This window comes from Manihot esculenta, chromosome 18 (assembly GCF_001659605.2).
Source record: "Manihot esculenta cultivar AM560-2 chromosome 18, M.esculenta_v8, whole genome shotgun sequence".
Lineage (NCBI taxonomy): Eukaryota > Viridiplantae > Streptophyta > Magnoliopsida > Malpighiales > Euphorbiaceae > Manihot > Manihot esculenta.
Genome location: NC_035178.2, coordinates 6493178 through 6518128, shown reverse-complemented (window position 1 = coordinate 6518128; position 24951 = coordinate 6493178). Strand labels below are relative to the sequence as shown.

General features: G+C 38.6%; 2 protein-coding genes across 4 annotated transcripts; both read right to left on the bottom strand.

Annotated features, from left to right (window-relative positions):
- Positions 1-929: 929 nt before the first annotated feature.
- Positions 930-1508, bottom strand: LOC110606145. The gene has a single exon (XM_021744909.2). It carries the CDS (start codon positions 1506-1508, stop codon positions 930-932), a length of 579 nt encoding a protein of 192 aa, XP_021600601.1.
- A 15759-nt stretch (positions 1509-17267) lies between these two features.
- LOC110600130 (vacuolar protein sorting-associated protein 9A) lies at positions 17268-23561 on the bottom strand. Of its 3 annotated transcripts, none has more exons than XM_021736881.2 (5): positions 23224-23561; positions 22514-22661; positions 19944-20114; positions 19131-19310; positions 17268-18680 (listed from the first exon to the last, which is right to left on the bottom strand). In XM_021736881.2, exons 1-5 carry the CDS (start codon positions 23313-23315, stop codon positions 17853-17855), a joined length of 1419 nt encoding a protein of 472 aa, XP_021592573.1. In that variant the 5' UTR covers positions 23316-23561; the 3' UTR covers positions 17268-17852. The 3 variants fall into 3 exon arrangements, with proteins under 3 accessions (XP_021592573.1, XP_043809381.1, XP_043809382.1); XM_043953446.1 differs by lacking the exon at positions 23224-23561 and adding an exon at positions 22315-22411 and having other exon boundaries at positions 22514-22651; XM_043953447.1 differs by lacking the exon at positions 22514-22661.
- Positions 23562-24951: the final 1390 nt, after the last annotated feature.

Here is a 24951-nt window from a genome sequence, read left to right as displayed (position 1 = left end):
CTCAATGGTCGATTCGTATTCATCCCAATTTAATTATAATTTTTTATTTTTTTTTACAAGTTATTAACTAGAAGAGTTTTCTTTTCTATCATACTTCTTTTTATCCAATATGCTTTAAAACATTTTAAACAAAAATCTTTCTAGCTACTTCTTTTCCCTTTTTTTCTCCTCATCTCTCCTTGCCTACTTATTGTCTTCATTTCTCTCTCCCTCCCTAAATTTATCACTTAATTTCATTATTACCAATCCTTTTTAATCTATGACTTACTAGAATTAAATTATTTATAATATAATATAATATAATATAATCAATTACACTAACCCATCACAATATATGCACTAAAATATATAAATTAATTTACACGTTTAATTACTTAAAATTTAAATATATATATTTTTTATAATAAATTAAATTATATTTATAATAAAAACATCGTTATTTGAAAATATATCAGTTATTAATTATATGAATGTCTATGTTTCGATATAGATAAGAATCACTCAATTTATTTGTATCTTCTAATTCTAAAAGCTCAATCTTATTACCATGTTTTATTTAGCTCCTTATTGGTCATGATTTTTGTAATGTGGATGGACGAGACTACACAAAAATAAGACTCTAATGAAGCTGATCTGGCTCAACAAAGACACATATTGGCTTGAACGAACACAAGGAAAATGAGGTTGCAAGACAAATATGAATAATCTGAGAAGAAGAAGAAAAGGGAAAAGAGAACTAATTACTATAAGAAATATAAGGTAGATCAATTATAATTAACCACTTGAGATTCCCATATACATCCAAATACATTTGATTGCTTTTACAACACAGAATTGATCAATCAAATAAACAAATTAAAATTAGAGACAATACCCATTTACATTTTCCTATGAATTGTCTCACCCCCCCCCCCCCTTGGAGTTGGTCATCAAACAGTAGTTGGTGCAAGATTTTGTCTGTGAAGTTGAATCTGTTGCAGCTGCAAATTTTTCAATGAAGCTCCACCAGATCTCCTCTTCCAAAGAGTATCCTCTCCTCCTCCATCTGCAGCTGGTTTATGAACTTTCTTGATCACAGGCAAAGGAGGATCCATATCTTCTATTTTAATGGAAACAGAATTAATCTCTTTACTGTCATCAATCTTGGATCCTCTTACATCATTGGAGATCACTCCTCTTCTTCTACAGGAAGCAGTAGCAGTAGGAGTGAAACTATTCTTGGCAGAGAAGATCCTCTTTAGCTTAGAGTACTTGACGGCGGCAGGAAGAATAGCAGTGTCGTTTCTGGTGATGGTGATCTTGTTAGAAGTGGGGAAGCCAATTATCTTGTTGTGTCTCTTGACCTGACCCATGCAACCGATCTTCGGCGATAAAGGGTCACCGGAGATGGACATAGATCGGTCTTCTAATTTGGGAAGAGCCACATCTTTGACTGAAAGTCTTGAACAAAGCATGGGAAAGAATGTGGACTTGTGCAGGTTTTGGTGGCGATTGTAGCCATTACCCATCTTTCTTTTAGATCTTCTAAGTCCTTAATTGCTCTCTAACCAGAGAGATATGGAGAGAGAAGGTAGCAATGGGAGCTAACAAGAAGAGCTGGTCATGTTCTTGTAACCTTCTTGGTGCTACGTTAGAAAGAGAGAGAGACAGAGAAGAAAGTTTGTTTTCCCTTGCAAGCGTGAAGAGAGTGTAGCATGAGGCCTCTTTTGCTTTCTTTGTTTTCTTGATTTTCAGACATGTGTGTGTTTGAGGTCCTCGACTTTTGTCAGAATATCAAATTCCACATTCACCCTGTTAATAAATTAGTTTCAGTACCGCCCAATTTCCTACCTTTACAAGGACAAATAATAATAATAATATATATTATAGAGAATGATTTGATAATTTGAAATAAATAAAACTAAATTTTATTTTTGTAAAATTTAACTCCTAAAAACAAGACTTGAATTAGGCAAATAAAGACCATAGAGGGCTCATCTATGTCTCTTTCTGGAAAGACTTTAAATTCAAAATTGTATTTTGATGTGTAGCAGTTTACGAGTTTGCGCAATTCAAAGAAACGCCAAGGTTCTTTACTGGTCCCTCAATTAGCGCAATTTCACAGCCAATCAAATTTTTAACTCTATTACTCGGAAATTATTTATTACACCTATTATATGTGGAAAATTAAATATTAATAATTGGTTATAGTGAAATCTGATTAAATTTCAAAAATTTACTGTTTACATAATTAATTTATGAATATATAATATATGATAATTAATTTGATTTTTAAAATTATTTTATATATTTATTTTATCAATAAAAAAAATACATTTCAAATCTATAAAACACGATAAAATTTATAATAAAAATTTAAAAAAATATTATAAAATAATCAATTCGATGATATAGTTATTGTATCATCTCAATAATTAATTTCAAGAGGTATATATTTATAAAATATATGTCGAATACATGAGATAATCTGTATTATAGAAATATACAAAATAAAAGAATTTATTTCACGCTTTATATGCCATATATAAATTTAAACTCTTTTCTAACAGAATATGTTTTTTCTAGCCGACAAATAGTATAAATGTTTAGTGATACCATACACAATAAACTCTACACGGTTAATAACAATGACAATAATAACCGCAGATGAAAATTGATCATTCCATGCAAAGCGAAAAGAAATAATTTGAAAAAAATAGAAGTATTAGCAAAAATATCACTGAAATATAACTGACATAAGTTAGAATTAATATCATGCAAAGTTAATATAGAATCAAGGATAACTTTATTAAAAATACATCTATTTTTGCTATATATCAAAGAGTAAAAATTGCAAGAGTTAGTAATAGAATACCATTAACATTTATCATTGATCTTGTTAATAAAACTTTCCCATTACAAAAAGAATTAAAATAAATCAATAGAAAGCGAGTTATATGAATAGAGACTCCCCAACCAAACTAAATGATCACAGTGATATGGACTATATCGATAAATATGAGATATTAAGTCAAATTTACCGAATTAATCAAATTATATATTATTGATATTAATTTTAATTTAAATTTAAATTTGAAATTTCTCATTTAAAAAAAAATTAGTGTCAATTCTATTAATTATATATACATTATATAACTTAAGTATTGGTAAACTTATTCATATATAAAATTCAATTGATCATATGCTCATCCAAATAAATACACACACACACACAAAGACAGTTTGACAGAAAGGGAGTGAAACCTGAAGGAGGAGTGGGGAACACATCACGTGCAGATCTCGTGCGGATTAGAAGGTCCAAAAAGGCTACATATGTTTACAGCTCAACCGACAACATATTTGTTCGCATGTGTGAGGCACGTGTTCGGTTCTTTTTTTATTATTATTATTATTTTCATAGCATAGGTATTGGACCATTCTTTCAATCATTTTCTACCTCTTTCACCATAAAAGCTAAAGTATATTTGCCGCTCAAATTCATTGTTTGGATCAGTTACGATTAAATTCAAAATCCTATTAGCCTGAAAAAAAAAAAACATACTGGAACGTTTCTCCTTTTACGTTTCTTCGAGAGAAGTTCTCTGATTTTTCGCCTTTCTGCTCTTAGTGTTTTACTGTAAAAATTTTTTTTTTTTAAATTTTAATCCTAAAAGTAATTTAGGAAATGAATGTAAACAACTTTTAATTATGAAATTATACTAAACCTGAGTTATGTTAAATTCAATTAAATTTTATATTTTAAATTGCGTCATATTAAATAATAGAGTTTGATGATCTGAGATTCAGAAAATGGAGTTTTACAATGAGTTTTGTAAAACTGGAAAAATTTAGGCCTAGAGGAGAGTATTTCTCATTTTATATGTTTCTTTTTTGTCTACTAGTGACGTGTTAACAGAACGTGTATCATTGGACTACCTGTCCCTGCTACGTTGATACGGACGTACGAGGGAATCAGATATCTGTCTCATGCGTAACGGCCCCTGATTCTCTCCAGGCGCGCATGCGGATGGTCCCACAAGGTGAAGGGGCTGAACTCCTTCCTGGTTCTAAGCTGGGCCGAAGGATGAGGTTACAATTAGACCCAGAAGGAATCTATCCATTGGGCTAGAAGAGCAGGCTGGCCTGTTTTAAAGAACTGATTGGAGCCCGGTCTTTGAACAGAATGGACTGGACCTGGTTCTTGAAGGGGGCCTAGAAGCCTTCAGATTATGAGCTGCCTTAATGAGCATGGCCTTAGACCGGGGTGAAGAAACCCAGCGGTCATCAATTGCTCCTTTACCTTCTCATCAGTTATTGCCTCGACTAATGAGGGGGTAAATCCCAAGAATCATTATGACCGCGCCTGTTTATGTACTGCTTCCTTCATAACGCCTTTTCATCTTTTTGTCATTTTGACTTTCGAGTCCCCTCTGTCTTTTTCCATTTCTGGCTTTCCTCTGTTCTTCGTGCGTACTGCCATCTCCACTTTCCTGCTTTTATTTTCCAGGTACGCTTTCCTTCCTTTTTCATGAATATCTTTTAAGGATCCTGGCATCGCTGGACTAGAGTCTAGCATCATCCCGTCCAGTATAAAAACCTCATTCTTAGGGTATATCTTGATATTGTCCCTACTGCTGGCTTCAAGACCCTTACCAGTATGAAGGATCTTTCTTTCCGATTCGCATGCTTCTGGTATAATCTATCTTCGGAAAGGTGTGAGCTTAGTCTTCTCTGTTAAATAGAAAGGGTATGGTTTATCTCTCCCTTTAACTTCTTTCTTCCACGGGGTTTTCTAATATTTCGAGATTGCTCCTCAAACGCTGACCCCTAATTTCATTTTCTTGATGTCTCCTTTAGAATCTGTCTGTCTGAGCGTAGGTTTTATGTTCACAGGGTGTTTTATCTCTCGTGGAGGTCCGTTTTAATCTTGCTTCTGTGATTTTTATTGAGAGTCGTTCTGACTTGCCCCGGTTTTGGATTTTTTGCAGCTTCTAAGATGAGGATGGATCAGATTAAGCCCCTTAAAACTCTTACGCGGCCCAGGGGGAGCTTGAGCGTTGCCCCAGACGCCCTCCTAGTAGGGCGATCGGTGGGGAGGTTTACCCAACAAGTGGCCGAAGTCATATCGTTTAGGTTGTCTAGCCGGCCTTCTTCTCCTGCTCCTGCCCGAGCTTCGGAGCTGAGCTTTCGAGGTGTCGAATCTTCAATGTTGCCGAGTATCGACAGGTCGGTCCTGTAACAGCCCGGCCCTTTCACCGGCACTGTTACCGTTCACGGCCCAGGGCTATCCCTCGCCTGGCCTCGTGCCACCTCGGGCTTTCCATTGGCGTCGTGAACAGCTTTTAACATCCATTCACCCTCACGGGTTCCTGGCAGGATTTGTCCTCTTGGGTTCTCGCATCGCATCCTTCCCCAAGCCCGAGGTGGCACGAGGCCAGGCGAGGGATAGCCCTGGGTCGTGAACGGTAACAGTGCCGGTGAAAGGGCCGGGCTGTTACAGGTCCCAGCCGCTCTAGCTGTTCAAGCTCTCAGGTCCCCTCGGTCTTTGAGGCCGAGCGAGTAGGGGTGAGCAGTATTCGGTTCAAACGAAAAAACCGACCGAACCGAATCGATTTGAAAATTTGGTTCGGTTTTTTATATATTTCGGTTCGATTCGGTTTTTAATTTCAGAAATTTTGGTTATTTCGGTTCGGTTCGGTTTTGATCAGAAAAAACCGAAAAAACCGAACCGAACTGATTAGTGATAATAATATATTTTTTCAATAATATAGAGCAATTAAATCATATTAAGATTAAAATATTATAATTAAATTTTAAAATATTAAAAATAAAGTGTAAAAAATAAAAATAATTATTAAAAATCGAAACCGATCAAATCGAACCGAATCGAACTGAATCAGACCGATTTGATTTGATTTGGTTTCTGATCAAAATCGATTCGGTTCGGTTTTCATAAATACTAAAATTTCAGTTTTCGGTTTATTCGGTTCGGTTCGGTTTTGAACCAAACCGACCGAATGCTCACCCCTACGAGCGATGACTCCGGGTTGATGGGAGCGAAGCCTGCCTTTCTTCCTCTCGGGAAGAAGGAGAAAGTTCCCGTGGTGCCCCTGACATCTGCTCCTGACTCAAACTCATGGAATAACACGGTTTCTGAGATTTATTGTGGAATACAAGATGCAGTTCACCCATGTAACATAGAGCGGCTCGTGGCGGGCTCGTGTCAGGATTTCGATATAGGGCGTTTGTGCTATGAGGGACAAAGATTTGCTGCACTCAACGGAGCTTCTGTTGATGCTTTCAGACATGTGTTCCGTGATATTCGGAGTTTGGCTTACAAATATGCAAGTGAGGACAATGCATCAACGGCTATGTTTAAATCAGGAAGCCAGGGTAACCTGCTAAAATTAGTCCAACATAGTATGTGTGTAGGTTTGCAACATTCACTTGTTCCATTGCTCTTCAGAATGCCTCGCCAATTTTCCCGTGGAATGTTTTGTCATTCAGTAACCAGTTCGACAAGGCTGATCTTCCTGAGATTTTAACTTGAAGACTTATGTTTTTCATGCATGATATACACTCAGCATATGACGGAACAGTGAGAGATGCTCATGGGTATCAACTTGTTCAGTTCTCCTATAATATCGAGGTAGAGTTCAGCTGGAATGTAAGGAGCGTCTAAAGGAGTATAGGGAGTCTGCCGAGCTAAAAAAGAAGAGGGGAATCCCACAGACTCGTGAAGCTCATCTTCCGAACTGTAAGGATTCATTGAAAGCTAAAATAATAGTGTAGGTGGTAGTGATGTAGATGATAATGTACCTGGGCATGTAAGTCCTTTGAGGACGATTTTTCCTTCAGTAGTGTGGGTGATTAGACTGTAACTCTTCTTTTTCTTTGAATGAAATTTCATTTTTATTTATTTTGCTTGTTTTCTTCTTTTTGCTTTCAAACTCATCAGAAACTAAAATTCTATTAATTGACTGAACCTTTGGCTTATAGACTCATCTATTTTTCTAAGGCATTCTTATCTGTAAGCTCTTTCCGGGCTGGACTATCTTTACCCATGAGCTCTGTTTTTAACATGGGACTGGACTCTCGACCTGCAAGTTTTTATGATTCTTGCAAGGATATCCTCATTTTTCTCCTATTACTTCGTTGTTATGAGCTCGGGCATACAGCCTTTGTTTAATAATAATAGGTCAGATCACGTACCTTTGAAGGTGATAAGCAGGGCTGGCCTTCTTGTTTTTAGTTCTGATTTGCTGTGCTGAAGCTGTGGTCTCATCTGTTCATGCCACTGGATTTTTTCTCGGGTTGCCCCTTTACCTCCTCGGCATTTATTGCATGAGTGGTGAGGGGGTAAATCTTCGGACTTTGATTTGTAATTGCGCAGCTTCACTTTAGACGCGTTTGCCTTTCTTTTTGGTTATGAGCTCGGATATCTGGTCACTCTGGAAGTGACCTTTTGTCAGTCGATGCGGTTTGGGCTGTACGTTCCACTGGGGTGGTGAGTTGAGCTTTTTGTCATTGTGCTCTGCCAGGGTCATTTTTGCTAAGTGTTTTTTTTTGTTTTTTTGTTTTTTTTTTTTTTTTTTACTGTTGAGCTAATTCGAGCTGTGGGCTGGGTCTCTTTCTTTCATCGTGAGTCCGTTCATTCAGCGGATTAAGGAGCTTGGATTTTTTGTTCTTTGTATAAGCTGGTGGGCTATCTGTGTGCCGAGCTCAGGAGTTCGAAATTTCTTCTTCCTCACTTGTGAAATTAAGACTTAACTTCTTGCTTTCTTGACGAGCCTCATACGGGCTGTGTTGCAGGGATCTCGATCATTTTTGCTCCAGGAGATCTGACGAGATCCTGGCCGTTTTTGCTCCGGAGAGATCTTGGTGATCCCGCCGGCCGTTTTTGCTCCAGAAGATCTTATCTCTCCTTGCTGTTTTTGCTCCGGGAGGTCTTTTTGAGATCCTCGCCGGCCGTTTTTGCTCTAGGAGATCTTACGAGATCCTGGCCGGCCATTTTTGCTCTGGGAGGTCTTTTTGAGATCCTCGCCGGCCGTTTTTGCTCCGAGAGGTCTTTTTGAGATCCTCGCCGGCCGTTTTTGCTCCAGGAGATCTTACGAGATCCTGGCCGTTTTTGCTCCGGGAGGTCTTTTTGAGATCCTCGCCGGCCGTTTTTGCTCCAGGAGATCTTACGAGATCCTGGCCGTTTTTGCTCCGAGAGGTCTTTTTGAGAGCCTCGCCGGCCGTTTTTGCTCCGGGGAGATCTTGTTGATCCCGCCGACCGTTTTTGCTCCTTTTGGAGGTCTTGCGCAAGATTCAGGCGCTTCGTCATCTCAGCTGGTTTTGTGCCTAACTGAGGTCTTGGGCAAGATTCCGGCTCATTTAGGGGTGAGCAGAATTCGGTTCAAACCGAAAAAACTGACCGAATCGAACTGATTTGAAAATTTGGTTCGGTTTTTTATACATTTCGGTTCGATTCGGTTTTAAATTTCAGAAATTTCAATTATTTCGGTTCGATTCAGTTTTGATCAGAAAAAAAGCGAAAAAACCGAACCGAACCGATTAGGGATAATAATATGTTTTTTCAATAATATAGAGAAATTAAATTATATTAAAATTAAAATATTTTAATTAAATTTTAAAATACTAAAAAAAAATGTAAAAAATTAAAAAAAAATTAAAAATTAAAACCGATCGAACCGAATCAGACCGGTTCGGTTCGATTCGGTTTTTGATCAAAATCGATTCGGTTTTCATAAAAACTAAAATTTCGGTTTTCGGTTTATTCGGTTCGGTTCGGTTTTGAACCGAACCGACCGAATGCTCACCCCTAGGCTCATTGGCCTTACTATTACTTCGTCATCTCAGCTGGTTTTGTGCCTAACTGAGGTCTTAGGCAAGATTCAGGCTCATTGGCCTTACTGTCGCCTCGTCATCTCAGCTGGTTTTGTGCCTAACTGAGGTCTTGGGCAAGATTCAGGCTCATTGGCCTTACTGTCGCTTCGTCATCTCAGCTGGTTTTGTCCCTAACTGAGGTCTTGGGCAAGATTCAGGCTCATTGGCCTTACTGTCGCTTCGTCATCTCAGCTGGTTTTGTGCCTAATTGAGGTCTTGGGCATTTATGCCTGTTTCATTTTTCCCTTTTGTTTCTTTCATGAAAGCAATGTGAGTAGAGACAAATAATGAATTGAGACGATAAGCATCGCCTATTTTATTACCATGCTTTTAAGATACAATAGGTCTTTTGCATTTGACGATACCTCAAGGGAAGTACCTTTTCAAGTGCTGGATATTCCAGGCATGGGGCTCAGGATTTCCCTGCATATCTTCAATTCGGTATACTCCTGGCCTGACCACTTTTGCTACTCTGAAGGGGCCCTCCCAGGTCGGTGCTAACTTGCCTACTGTCGCTCTCTTTCCCGTAGCCTCTAGGTTTCTCAGGGCTAGGTCTCCCACCTTTAGGCTTCTTTCCCTGACCCTTTGGTTGTAGTAGCGAGCTGCTCGTTGTTGGTAAGCGGCAGTTCGGACTTGGGCTTCCTCCCTAACCTATTCGAGGGCATCCAGGTTGCTCCTCAACTTGTCATCGTTGGTGCTCTCGTTAGCAAATTGGACTCGATGAGTGGGGATTTGTAGCTCGACTGGGACTACGGCCTCTGTGCCAAAAGCGAGTGCAAAGGGCGTTTCCTTAGTGGACGCTCTGGGGGTAGTTCGGAGTGCCCACAGGATGCTGTTGAGCTCTTCCGCCCAGTTCGCCTTTGCCCCATCCAGCCGTTTCTTCAATCCCTGGAGGATAGCTCTGTTGGTGATCTCTGTTTGGTCGTTGGTCTGAGGATGGGCCACTGAGGAGAATTTGTGCCATATGCCCATGTTGGCCGTAAATGCTCTGAAGGCGCTGCAGTCGAATTGCCTACCGTTGTCTGAAACGAGCACCCTAGGTATGCCAAATCTGCAGATAATGTGCCCCCATACGAAATCTATCATCTGGCGGGCTGTGATTGTAGGAATGGCCTCTGCCTCTGGCCATTTTGAGAAGTACTCCATAGCCACCACCACAAATTTTCTCTGCCCCGTGGTCTTGGGAAAGGGCCCTAGGATGTCTATTCCCCATTGTGAGAAAGGCCACGGGCTGGATATGCTGGATTGAGGAGTGGCCGGGATATTGATGGCGTTAGCAAACCTCTGGCATACATCGCATTTCCAGACGAACTCTTCTGCCTCTTTTTTGGCAGTGGACCAGTAGTATCCTTACCTGAATATTTTATTAGCCAGTGTTCCTGCCCCTTCGTGAGCTCCGCATATTCCTCTGTGTATCTCTTCCATCACCTTCATTGCCTCCTCCGGGCTTACACACCGGAGCCAGGGGCTGGACTTCCCTCTTCTGTATAATGTCCCCCTTACTGCTTGGTAGTTAGCGGCTCGAGCTGCTATCTTTCTTGCTTCATCCTTGTCTTCAGGGAGCTTTCCTTTTTCCAGATACTCCAGGTATGGGGTCATCCAGGTCTGGCCTTGTTCTACCTGTAACACAGTGGCTGTTTTATTAAAAGCAGGTGTGTTGACATGCTGTATGTATACTTCGTCAGGGAGCTGTTCTAATTCTTCCTTGGACAACCGACTAAGCAGGTCCGCTTCCTCATTTCTCTCTCGGGGTATTCTTTGGTATTTGACGATGGTTCCTCGACCCTTGAGTTCGGCTTCTATGGCTTTTACCTTTGCTAAATAATCCTGCATGGTTGGATCTCTGGCCTGATATACCCCAGTTACCTGATTGATCACCAGCTGGGAGTCACTATTCACTTCGAGGTCGGTTACCCCTACCTCCATTGCCATCAGCATCCCATTTATTAAAGCTTCATACTCTGCCACGTTATTGGAGGCCTTGAATTCCAAGCGTAGGGCGTAGCAGACCTTAAACTCTCCAGGTCCTTTAAGCATTATCCTGGCGCCACTGCCCCCAGCGCTTGATGCCCCGTCTACATACAACTTCCAGTCAAATTCTTGGAGAGGCTCTTCTTTTCTCCCACTCCCCGACACTTCAGAAGATGACTCTCCCTGTTCCTCATTGAACGAGCATTCCGTTATGAAGTCAGCAAGGGCCTGAAATTTTATAGAGGTCCGAGGTCAATATTCTAGGCAGTAAGGGCTAATTTCCATGGACCAAGCGAGCATCCGACCTGATGTTTCTAGCCTGCGCAGAACCTTCTTCAGAGGTTGGTCTGTCATCACTATACCTTGATGGCTTTCCAGATAGACCCTAAACTTTCGGACTGCTAGCAACAGAGCATACGCCACCTTTTCAATGTTCAGGTATCTGGTCTCGGCACCCTTAAGTACCTTGCTGACGTAAAATACCGGCTTTTGTTCTCCTTCATCTGCCCTTACCAATACTGCACTGATCGCTTGTTCAGAGGCTGCCAAGTATATCAGAAGTTCCTCTCCTTCCAAGGGGCTACTGAGTACATGGGGGGAGCTGAGGTAGCCTTTAAGCTCTTCGAAAGCCTCTCGGCAGTCTTCCGTCCATTCAAAGTTTGGTACCTTCCTCAACTTCTTAAAGAATGGCAAGCATTTCTCTGCCGACCTGGACATAAAGCGGTTTAACGCCACTACCCTCCCAGTTAGTCTCTGGACATCCCTTACACAGGTTGGCTCTGGCATATTCAGTATGGCTTCTATTTTCTCTGGATTGGGCTCAATGCCTTTCCCACTCACCATGTATCCCATGAACTTTCCTCCTCTGATGAAGAAAGCACACTTTGCTGGGTTCAGCCTCATTCTATACTGTTCTAACACATCAAATACCTCCCTCAAATCTATCATATGCTGCTGGAAAGTGGGGCTTTTGACCACCATATCATCTACATACACCTCTATATTTCTGCCGATCTGATCTTTGAAGACCTTCTTCATCAGTCTTTGATATGTTGCCCCGGCGTTTTTCAGCCCGAAGGGCATGGCTTTATAGCAATAGGTCCCCTCTTCTGTTATGAACGAGGTCTTTTCTTCATCTGACCTGTCCATTGGAATTTGATGATAGCCAAACATAGCATCCAAAGAAGACATGTAATCGAAACCGGCCGTAGAGTCGACCATTTTATTAATATCAGGGAGGGGGTAACAATCTTTTGGACAGACCTGATTCAGGTCGGTAAAATCTATGCACATCCTATATTTACCATTGGCTTTTTTGACTAATACAGGATTTGCTAACCACTGCGGGTACATGACTTCCCTAATAAAGCCTGCCTCTTCTAACTAGTGCACTTCCTCCCTGATGGCCTGTTGCTTCTCCCTTCCTACTACCCTCTTCTTCTGTTTTACCGGTCCGGCGTCGGGGAGGACGTTCAGCTTATGGGTCATCACCTCAGGGTCAATCCCGGGCATGTCAGAAGGCTTCCAGGCGAAGCACGATGTGTGGCCTCGGATCAAGGTCATGACTTCAGTTTTTTGTTCTTCAGTGAGGCTAGCATTGAGACTGAAGATTTTATCTGTCTCTGCTTCTGATAAAGGAAAAGTCTCCAGTTTTCCGACCGGCTCTGTTCTGGTTTCTTTCTCCTCATCCCTGACCTCTAGCACCTCTGAGTCGAGTCTCTCTACTGCTGAGCTCGGCTCCGCCACTGTGGCTAAATATACTGCTCTCGCCTCCTCCTGGCTTCCCCGGACTACTCCTACTCCTGCCTCAATTGGGAACTTCAACGCCAGATATCTGATACTAGTGACCGCCTCGAAGTCAAACAATGTAGGTCTCCCCAAGATGGCGTTGTAGCTCAACGGGAGTTTGACTACTAAGAATACCGCATAATGGGTGCGAGTTCTTGGTGCTTCGCCTAAGGTGAGAGCCAGCTTCACTTTCCCTTCTACGGGTACTGGTACCCCTCCAATCCCCTTGACCGGTGCCTGATCCTGAACTAGCTGTTCCTCGGGGATTCCCATCTGCTGGAAAACCCGATAGGGTAATAGGTTTACCTTGCTCCCATCATCCACTAAAATCTTCTTGACTCGATAGTTGTGAATGATGGTTTTAATGACAAGGGCGTCGTCATGGGGCATCTGAACACCCTGGACATCCTCCGGAGAGAAGGTGATGGTTACTGGAGAGTGCTCGACTACCTGCATGACTTCGGCGCTGCTGCTCTCTCCCTCTCGACTCCTCTTTTTTCCCCTACGGCTCATCCGACCTCTTGTTCCCCCAACAATCATGTTGATGGTCCCACTGGTCCCATCATTCACTGGTCCAGTTCCTGTCTTCCTTGGCACTTGTGCCACCGGATTGGGCTGAGGTCTCTGTCCCTCCGGTTTCCTCACGAAGTTCTTGAGGTGCCCTCTTTTTATCAACCTTTCGATTTCTGTGATCAACTGGAAGCAGTTATTGGTGTCGTGGCCGTGTGTGCGATGGTATTGACAATATTTGTCAGGATCTCGCTGGCTTGCTTCCGTTTTCATAGGCCTAGGCCATTGGAGGAACCCCTTGTCCTGGACGGCCATGAGCACTTCGGCTCTAGAGACGTTGAGGGGGGTCGGTGTTTCCGGAACCCACGGGGGGAGTGACCTTCGTTCTGAGACCCGAGGGGGAGGTCTTTGGTCCCTTCGATCCCAGGGTTGTCTGTAAGGCTCAGGTCTCTTGCCATGCTTTTTCTCGTGCTTTTCTGACCTCCCTTCCTCTGGTGTTTTCCCCTTATCTGTCGCTCCCCTGGCGAACCTGCTTGTCTCCAAAGCATCGTCCTGCCTTATGTATTTTTCAGCCCGCTTCATCAGCTCGGCCAGTGAGGTCGGAGGCTTCTTGCTCAATGAGCCAAAGAACTCGGCTGAGGTCGTCCCCTTTTGCATGGCTTCTACAGCCCTTCCTTCATCGAGCTCAGAAATTTACAAGGCTTCCGTGTTGAAACGAGCGACATACTCCCTGAGCGATTCGTCTCTCCTCTGCCTGACTGTCTCTAGGTAACTCGTCTTCCTATCTGCGGGCACCCCGGTGATAAACCGGCTGATGAAGTGGGTGGCCAGATCTCCAAAGCTACTAATACTTCCTGCCTCAAGGCTGTTGAATCACGCCCGTACTGGCCCCGAGAGCGTTGTAGGAAATACCTTGCACATCAGGGCATCTGACAAAGTCTGCAGCTCCATGAAAGTCTTGTAGTTCAAGACGTGCTCCCGGGGGTTCTCGGCTCCGTCGTACGCGGCCATAGGCGGCATCATAAATTTCTTGGGAACGGTCTCCTGTTGTACCCACTTCGAGAAGGGCGAAGAGGTGTGCAAGATAGTTTGGTTTTGATCCTTCATCCCCAGCTCAGCCAAGAGCTGCTCTCTCATCTTTTACAGCTTTTGGTCTACGCTCTCTTCCTCTTTCTTGAGTTTCTTCTCCCGGCGGTACTCCTCTTCTTCCGCTTCGCTTCTTGTCCACTTGGTTGTTTCTGCGGAATAACTTTCGGCCCCATCGTTCTCAATCATCCCTCTCACCCTCCTTCTATGAACCCTTGCCTCCGGTTCTTCCTCTTCCCCAGCTCTTCTTTCCCTTTCTCCGGTTTCACGGCTAACAGTTTGGGGATGGTTGTGGGTAAGTTGAGGTCCATTGGTCTGGGGCTCTTCTACCACTGGCAATACGTTTGTTGGGGTGCTAAGGCCCCGTTGTTGCATTATTTGCCCCAACCAGTGGGCGGTGTTCTACAGTTGAAGGGCCATGGTTTGGAGGTCTTGGTTGGACAAGGTGGCGGCGGAAGCATTCCCCGCCAGGCTTGGCGAGGGGTTGAAAGGGATTGGTGTTTGGTTATTTGGTGTTGTAGGACTAGAAAAGGAGAATTGCTGCCCCTCTTGGGCAGAGCTCAGGTCGTTTGGAGTGACGTTGTTTTCGTTGTGGTTAGCCATTGTGGATCTCAGTGGGTATTTGTGAGAGTGGAACTCCGGCGATGAAAAGATCTCCTTCGTTCCCACAGACGGCGCCAATTGATGATCTGAGATCCAGAAAATAGGGTTTTACAATGGGTTCTGTAAAACTGGAAAAACTTAGACTTAGAGGAGAGTATTTCTCATTTTATATGTTTCCTTTTTGTCTACTAGTGACGTGTTAACAGAACGTGTATCATTGGACCACCTGTCCCTGCTACGTTGATACGGACGTACGAGGGAATCAGATCTCTGTCCCATGCGTAACGGCCCCTGATTCTCCCCGGGCGCGCATGCGGATGGTCCCACAAGGCGAAGGGGCTGAACTCCTTCCTGATTATGAATTGGGCCAGAGGATGAGGTTACAATTAGGCTCAGAAGGAATCTATTCATTGGGCTAGAAGAGCAAGCTGGCCTGTTTTAAGGAACTGATTGGAGCCCGGTTTTTGAACAGAATGGACTGGACCTGGTTCTTGGAGGGGGCCTAGAAGCCTTCAGATTATGAGCTGCCCTAATGGGTCTGGCCTTAGACCGAGGTGAAGAAACCCAGCGGTCATCAAAGTTTATTTTAAAAGAATTTTATTTATAATTTAATTTAACTCTATACAATTTTCTAGAATAAAAAATGAATCAGACATTATATAAAAGCACAAAAATATAATAAGCCGGGAAAGAAGAGCACTGCCTAGCCAAACACCCATAATCCAAGTAAGTTAAGCTACCGTTTACTTCTAAAGATTTATGAGAAAATAAACCAAGAGGGAGATGCGATATGCAGAAATAGCTTCTCAATCTCTTATAATAAAAAAGAACAATCATTGAGAAAATCTCGACTGATGCTTAAACTCTTAGGATGATTTCCTTCCATCCCCCAGCAAAATAAGCATGTCCCACTGAGTCAAACATCCCTTGAATTGCGAAGTCAACAGGGTGAAACTTGCAAGTATAGAGATAAAACAGATAAACCCAGCAACAAAGAAACATATAGATCAAACTCAGATTTGCCACAAAACACAAATAAAAGGACTACATTAACTCTCCAAGGTGAAGAACGTGAACCCACAAGCCGAATTAAAGAAGATCAATCTTATTCTACTCAGAAGAGTAAAAAAAAAAAGTATCCCAAAAAATATAGCGGCAAAAAAATTGTAATCCCAAATAAAATAAGAAAATTTTTTTTATATATCAAGTATATGTGGATCTAACGTATAAAAAGTTATTAAATATGAAATTTATTATGATTTTAACCTGTTGAATCGCACATAAACTATAAAAAGTGATTAAAAATAAAATCTATTATGATTTTGACTTATTGAATCGCATATAAATTATAAAAAAGTAATTAAATATGAAATTTATCATAATTTTGATTTGTTAAAAATTTTATAAAAGAAAATATCTAAAAGAGAGTTTTTTATAAAAAAAATCAATTTATTTATTGGTTGCTTTTACTCCAATTTCAAATACCATAACTTTCATTAAATAAAAAAAATGGATGAAGTATTAAGGATGAAGTTTTAATTAAAAAAAATGGATGAAGTATTAAGGATGAAGTATTAAAACTGAAATTATAACGTATAATTATTTTCTTAAAATATAATTTTTATTATTATTATAAATTACAATATGTAAAGATTTAATTCAATAACATTTGATTGTATCATATTTATCTTTCTTATCAATTCCATTTCAAAAAAAAATCTTTCTTATCAATTAAGTGAATCATGTGAAAAATCAACACAATTTCAAGTTTTCTTTATTGGTAAAAGGCATTGAGTTAAACCTGAATCCCGGCTGCAACAAAGCCATATAATGGTAAAGTACTTGCAGTTAAAAAAAAAACGTCTTGACATTGCCCTCCACAAGGATAAATAAATAAAATAAATAAAAATATTTAATAAATGTGTATTTATGTGTGTTGGAAGCTTATTACAACCCATATCCTGAACTGTCTAAGCCTCACGTTATTTAGGGTCCCAATTCCCAAAATAATAGAAATCTCCTCTCTCTTCGCCCTCTATCCTAACATTTATGCACGCAATAAAATATTAAATAAAATATATGCAAGTTTGTAAAGCACGAGAAAGACTACTCCATCATCGCCTCATCGATCTGCCTGCCTATGGAGAGACAGCACAGGTCAAACAAACAATAGTTTCACCTTCGGAGAACAATCATCCACCAGCCTCCAACACACTGCTTTATCTTCCAATTTACATGCTGAAGTTGCAAGGCAAAGTGGGCTAATCTCGAAATGAAAATATATATATATATATATCTAGATGATGAAACAATTTGAGTGAAAAAAAAAAAAGAAAACCTACAAATGTAATGCAATTTTGAATCGAGCGTGATGTAACAATCCACGAACACAAACATGATTTTCTTTAAAACGCTTTGCAGGGAGGATTCTTTTCAGCAACTTGCTTCTAACAATGTCATTTTTACTGAATTAAACATGAAGCCACAGATTGTGGTGTCCTATGGCTCGCATTTTCGAATCTTGAGGAGGCCTAGAAATGTCAACTTCAAATGTCAAGCTTGACAAATAACAAATTCCGCCAAGAAAGAAAAAAACTACAGCAATCTGATTATTCTCGTGTCTAAAAATATAAAAGAAGCAGCATAATAAGAGATCAACATGGATTACAAGAGTGGGAAAAAATAGGGGAAAAAACTGCAAGGATGTACCTCCTGATAGGTACTGCCATCGAGAACCTAATCATCCATGTTCATGTGCATTCTGCTAAACATATAATCTTCATACACCTGGAGAAAAAAATCAGATGTACTCTGGGATCATGTGGTGCCAAGAGGTCTGTCTTAAGTGCTTTCATGGAAACACCAATGATATGAAAAAATAGATTTCCATTTGTTCTTTCTGCACTTGAAACCCAATGTAAAACTAGTTCTTTCAGCAGAAAAAGAAACAAACACTTCCAGTTGCAGCTGTTGTGTTGAGAGTTTTATTACTCATAAAGAAGACATGGCCCAGACACAATGAACCATTAATGTGAAGTCTCCTCCTTTCCCTCCACTGCCTTATCAAGTGGGGACTTTGATTCAAAGTTTTCTTCACCAGCAAGAGAAATTGTGCTGGAGCTATTTGTCATAGCAATGTGTTTTTCTGTTTCATCGTTTGGCTCTACTGCTCCATTGTCCTGACGTTCTTTGGCTGTTTCAGCTTCATGAGGTCGATGAACTTGAGAATTGGAGGGATGGCATGGTGGCAAAGCACCACCCAGACCTTTGGAAAGACAAACATACTTGAAAACCAGCTGTTTGTAATTGTTTAGTAGGTCTTCTACATCACTGATAGTAAGATCACCAGTATGAGCAAACAAATAGGGGTATTCTCGAAAGACTATGCTTGGCAAATCCTCCTTCAAAAGCATCAATGCTCCTCTATTCTCTATATCTGAGAGGGATGGAACCTTTGCCATAGATGACTCATCTTTCACATAATGTACGTCCTTGCTGACAGATCTTGTTTCAAAAGACTTGGATCTAAACGAGGATTTCCTTTCCTTGCCTGAATTTAAAGCCTGAAGTCTGGATTCTAGAAGTTCTGCTTTAAGACTATTTCCTATGCTTGGATCACTTTTATTAGAACCGCCTAAATCAGTTGAAAGCCCAGACAAAAGAGCTCGAGCAGATTCCATGTTCTTTTCAAATTCGCTTTCCTCCATTGAAAGGGATCTTGCATCAATGTTTGAGATGAAAGACTCTGTGGAGAGCATATTTGTGAAAAAGTAGGCTGCTTCCCCAACTAAGCGGGATTGACGCCTGTATCGTTGTATATACAACAAATTTGAATGCAGCTGTGGAGGGTTTGCCTGCACAGTTAGTGAAGTGAAGCAATTTTGTGAAATTTAGATCACATATTAAATGGAATAAAGTTGAATATGCATTAATTTCAAGGCGTTGCTTCTTTTCACAAATGATCTTGCTATGGATGATGTAGACGTTCAACAGGCAGAAGGATGCTATGCACATGCCCATTGTCCAAATAAACAGAATTAATTCCACAGAATTGTATGGTTCTTTAGTTTGATTTTGATACGAGAAAGTTATATATAAGAATTGAAAGCTACACCTTTTAGATAGGAGTCAAAATTTATTGGGTCAAAGTAAAGATTAACAATCTAATGAAGAGGGAAATGCATCCATCTGTGTTCAGTAATTTTTCCATTAACATGCAAATACAATTTATTGTCCACATATTGACTTTTCACAAGGATGAAAATCAACAAAAGGGACAAGAACTTCATGCTTGTTGATCATACCTTCAAAGTAACATAAATTAGTACAGGAAGAAATTCATCAGCCCCAGGAGGATTCTCATTCGATGCTATTGAAGCATTAAGCAATAAGTTATTTATGACCTTGCAACAATTGAGAATGCACACAAGTTTGTCTCTCGGTGCTTTGTACATATTGATCTTTTGCAGTTCTTTCTGGGCAAGCTGACAACACATACAGAAAGGTGCAGAGTAAGATCACAATAAAGATAAATAAGACAAGATTAGACTTAATGTGACTCATGAAGACCTTTAACCAATGGTCACTACTAGTCACCAGTATCTAAATCAGCCATTTCTTATTCCAGTAAAGAGGATCCCGCTCATCTAGAAGGCATAATTTGGTTGCTACAATCCCGTAGATATGAATAAAGCATCTAAATTTGAGAGCCTCAAGAACCCTGGTCTGGCATAATCTGGTCACAGTAGTGTTCTTCAGGTTGTCACACACAAACACACATGGATGGATACATTCCCGTGGGGGTGCCGAGGAGGACCACATTGAAAGAATTGAATCTCACTCAAACAAAATCTAATAAGATTGACCTAATTTGTACAAAAAGTTGTAATCCTCCAAGATTTTTGAAAAAGAAAAATCCTTAGTGCTTACTGCATTATGCTCACCTATAGGAGTTGCAGATAACAGATATACTTAAATTTTGATCTTTCTTCAATTAATATAACACTCAAAAACTGATCCTTTTATGTTCAGCAATTCATAACTGCTTGAGTTGTATCCATTTTTCAAACTTTATCTAGAATATCAACGTCACTTAATATGTGAATCCTACAACTTACCAGCCATGACGTTTCATTTTGAAAGGTTGGCTTAATGTCCAAATTTTCTGGCCTAATGAACTGTTGAATCAAAGACATCTTCTCAGAAAGTTGCTCATCAACTTTAACATCATCTGGAAGTGAAGCAAACACACGGGTAAATAACTTTGTCATTACATACTTCTCGAGTCCCTGTATTTGAAAGAAAGCCAGATGCAACACATCTAAATTAATAAGATTAACATTTCTCAGCTGCATTATGTAACAGTTTTTTTTTTCCTACCCCCTCAGGAGTAGGGAAACCAGACACGAAACAATAACATGACTGCAAGCAATTATAGAATGCAATTCATTCAAAAGTATTGGAAGTCATACTTTATGAAAAGATAGCCTTTTCACTGCTTGTGGTTCTTAATGAAGCAAATAAAAAATATATGCGTCCAATAGGGCAGGATGTAGGGATTGATCAAGTACCTTCTGAGAATGCAATTTCAGCCAGTTAGCTTTGGCATTTATGTAATTATCAATCTATTCATTCTTCAAAACTTCTCACCTTTACATCCTCTGATGCAGCCCTATGAGTTTATTTGATATAGTATCAAGTTTGGCCTTTGATGATGGTTTAAACGTAGGCTGTTACATAACGAAATTTATATGTTCTTTGCCTTCCCGTTACTGTGACCCCTGTTATTTAAAGCTGAAAATTTTGTTTGGGTAACGGCTTTTACACCCGTTACTTGATGGTAATGCCCGTTATTTGACATTAATAGTAACAGTCCTTTACATCACTTTTTTTTCAAGTCGGATGAGGGAATAACACTTCCTTATTCTTAGTTTCTAGTTTGATGAGTTTTAAACTATCTTGTCTTACTTTCTATCTCAATTTTCCATCAAAAGTAAACTATCTTTCTTCAAATCTTTCATTTCTTCTCTGTTGAGCTAAGGCTACTATCTATCTTTCTAGTTCTACACATTTATATCTTATAAAAAATGAGTTATTTATTTTCATTTATGGTGTTCTTTGCTCATTTGTGAAGAAAATTATATTCGATACTAGGTATTTTTGTCAAATTTATAGCATGAAATATTGTTCTTTACCATCCACCTAGTTATTTTAGACTTAAATTGATTGATGCCAATGATCATAGTCATATTAGATTTAAATTGATTAATGATGATGATGTCTAAGAATGATGGATTAAATATCTTTATTTATTATATTTATATTTATCATGTGATTGTGTATCTTAGTTTTACTTGTATCTTTAAACATCTATTTACTTCATGTACTTTGCAAATTTTTCAAAAGAAATTGCCTAGCGATAGGTTGTCACCATTACTATGCAAATTTTTCAAAAGAAATTGCCTAGCGATAGGCTGTTATAGGATTGTTTCCATTACTTGCAACCGCAATTATGTGGCAGTGACTGGAATTTAAAACCAGACTTTGATGTCAGTCATAGCCCATTAAATATTAAAACTTAATATGTTCAATGACAAAACTCCCACTCCCCTCCCCCATTGTTGTCTATGCTTCCCTTCCCCCCTCTTCTTTCACCTTTCTTTTATTGTTGCAAGTCATTCCAACAGCATAATTTGGAGAATGTTGTCTTTCCTTTGAAGAAAATGAGTTCAAATATTTAATCTGAAGCCACTCGATGACTGAGGGAAGGGCTGCCCTTAACCCAAGCAGCAGATGAATTGAAGGCTAGAAAATGAGTCAAAGTATACATACTAAGTTCGCTAAGTTCACCATTGATTCACTCTTATAGCTATGATAATCAATAAATTGTCAAACGATAAGAGCAGACTCTGAAGGGTTATAACTTGGACAAAATCTCCTTCACCTATAACATTTTCCCTTAGCAATGCGGGAACTACAACTAGTGAAGTTAAAAAATTCAGTAGCCTGATCCTATACTGATATCCTTAGGAAAGGGGAAAAACATAAACAGATATGACAAGGGAACTACAACTAGAGCATGTTACTGTGTCACAGAACTTCTTTTATTAGCTAAAAAATTCTTGGATGAAAAATCAGTTATAATATTTCTATTGCAAAATTTGCAGTTTGTTTAACCTCCAAAAATATACGATCTCCACTTTCAGTAAATAGGCAGTAGTTTTTTTGACATCTGAAAATATGAGATGGACAAAAATACTAGGACAGGCAGTAGTTTAGCCTAGCAGCTATCAACATTCAATAGTATTATGTTTTTAAGCTCATTATTTTTACACATTTTAGATTTCACATGTATTAACAGAAAAGTATGAAATCCAAAGCAGCTTTAAGACCCATGAGTCACAACCAGTTAAGAACCAAAAGATAGATGTACATTGCACGAATGAAATGAGCAAGTGATTGTCACTTGGGGGTGACAATGCCACACACCATGCTGTGAAAGACTTGGAATAACTTGGTTTAACTTCTTCACAACATACTAGTACACTTCACATGGGGTCAGTCCTCCACCCATATCAAGTCACAGCTACATATGAAAATGAAATAATAATTCATATATACAAAAGCCAAATCATCAAGAAAATTTTTCCAATGACATTTCATGCAAGGTAAAGATCCAGATACTCACTTCACCAGCACTTTCCAGTTCCTCATCTGAGCAACGGGCCCAGAGTGGATGAGCTCTGAAAGCCGCTTCCATGTTGGCAAAAAACTCCTGTACCATAGCACTGTCCCTTTCTGGATCAGGAGCATTGTTTGAAAACGAGACAATGAAGCTGCCATATAAAGCAAACCACACTCAAACCTTGCAGCATTGCCTTGTACACTAGCAATACTCTACTTCACTAACCAAATTGCAAAAGAAGACAATGAAACTCTCACAAATGTCATTATTTTGGTCAACAAGAAACTTTCACATTTGCAATTGAATAGACTCAGATGACCTAAGAAACTCCTTCTCGTTTCACGGAATGCTTCTTCTAAGCAACGTGCTGTATTGACCAACTACATTCCTACATCTTTTATTTATTAAAAAAAAAAGTTAACATATATAGACACTATTTCAATTAAATTCTTCCTAAACCAATGCAAATCCGGAAAAAAAAAAAATCAAATCCAGAACATATTCTAAGCCTTCCTACTTCTTCCGGATTTGAGGGGAGGGGAGGCCAAACATCTAGAAAGTGCTTCTCCAGCTTTTGAGAACAGGAAGAATCACAATTCACAGCTAAAAACGACGAGAAAATGATAAAAAGCCAAGAAATACATGGTATGATAGCATAAGGGAGAAATATATATAATTATACAAATATGTGTTGCGATCGGAAGAACAGATACCTCTTGATGGATTTAACGAAATCGGCGGCAGAAGGCTGGCGCATGCGATCTAGGAAGTCATGTAAACCAAAGAAGACATCAGCGTTCTCCATTCCTGAAACTCCCACGACGTCTAATTGCGTTAAATTTGCCTTTTTAAATCAGAGGTTTAGGTCTTGGAATTAGAGATTGAAAAATGGATGCCGTAGTAGCAGAGAAGTCGACGGAAAAAGCAGAAAGGAGGACGGCAGTCCCAGTACAATCGAGTCCCCGGGAAACGAATCATATTGCAGAGCTCTAGAGAAACGACATCAATAATTCACCACAGACCCTTTTTTTTTAATAAAAAATAAAAAAGTGGGAGCTGATCCAAGTAAGTTATATATGCCTTATACTATCCTAAACTATTGGATCAAGCCTGACTAGGCATTTATCAAAAAAAGAAAAAAGCCTGATTAGGCAAGTTTATTTTTAAAAAAAAAATAAAATATAAAAATATATTTTTTTAAAAATGAAAATTGAAAATTAAAAGGGTAAAATTTAAATTTTTTTATATTTATTTATATATACTTATTACTAAATTAAATTTGTGAATGTAATTTAATTTTAATTTATTAAAATTTATGCAATACTTATAAATAAAAATTAATTACTTAATTCGTCTAATATTAAAAATAATAAATTAATATCGAGATTCTTTTATTTCACACGCAATTTAATCATAATATTATATATTTTAATAATTTGATCTATTTAATTTGAAATATAGTGCAATCTTGTTTTAAACATTAATAAAATAACAGTAATTTAATTGTTTAAATTATTTTAATAAATTTCAGATGTAATAAATTTTCAAAACAACACTATACATCATAGAATTCTTTTAATTATACAGAATCAAAATTGCCCAGTTATTACTTAACAATTATTCTCTTTCAGTTATATTAGCTCTTATATACTTGTGTTAATTTTCAATTGAAAAAATTATTATGCACTTATTTTAGCCGTTATAAATGAAATTACTATTTTTAAATATATATATATATATATATATATATATATATATATATATTAGGCTGATTAATGTTAATTAGTTTGGAAGGAATTAGCGTTGTGAGCTTGCACATGTGATTACCTAATCAACATGGAAATCATGATTAAACTTTTGGTAAACTTGTCTATTAAGGAATGGCAGGAAGAAGACATATTTGTTGCTCTATTAAACAACTAAAAGCTACCAAACCTCTCCGAATTCCATGCAAGCATCAACTAAAATGTTTCTTTTAGGCAAAGTTTCTTATGATTTTCCCTTGAATTATCTCATTTTTCTTCAAACGTTCCAAAATAATTATTAAAAATGATTATTGTTTATATAAATAAATAATATATAATAGCTTTATTATTATTGTTTTATTTATTATTTATTGTTATTGTTTTATTTAAAAATATTAACATGTAAGTATTTATCGAAAGGAGTTGTTATTCCTTTTATAAAAAAAAAACATATTATTAAAAATGATTAAGTTTATATAAATAAATAATATATAATAGCTTGAATTATATAATACACAATTATTTTGTTAGTTTGATTTAAAATTAAATCAAATTAAAAATTAAAATTTTAGTATTTATAAAAATTAAATTAAAATAATTTTTAATAAAAGTTAAATCAAATTAAATGAATATAATTTAATTCAATTTAAATTAAATTTTTTAATAAATTTTTTATTTTTTATACTTTATCTTTAA

Coding starts and splice junctions, on each gene's coding strand:
- LOC110606145 (XM_021744909.2), bottom strand. CDS start 1,508: ATGGGTAATGGCTACAATCGCCACCAAAACCTGCACAAGTCCACATTC.
- LOC110600130 (XM_021736881.2), bottom strand. CDS start 23,315: ATGGAGAACGCTGATGTCTTCTTTGGTTTACATGACTTCCTAGATCGC. Junction 22,662..23,223: donor TTCGTTAAATCCATCAAGAG/GTATCTGTTCTT, acceptor TTTATATGGCAG/CTTCATTGTCTCGTTTTCAA. Junction 19,311..19,943: donor AAAATGAAACGTCATGGCTG/GTAAGTTGTAGG, acceptor ATGTGTTGTCAG/CTTGCCCAGAAAGAACTGCA.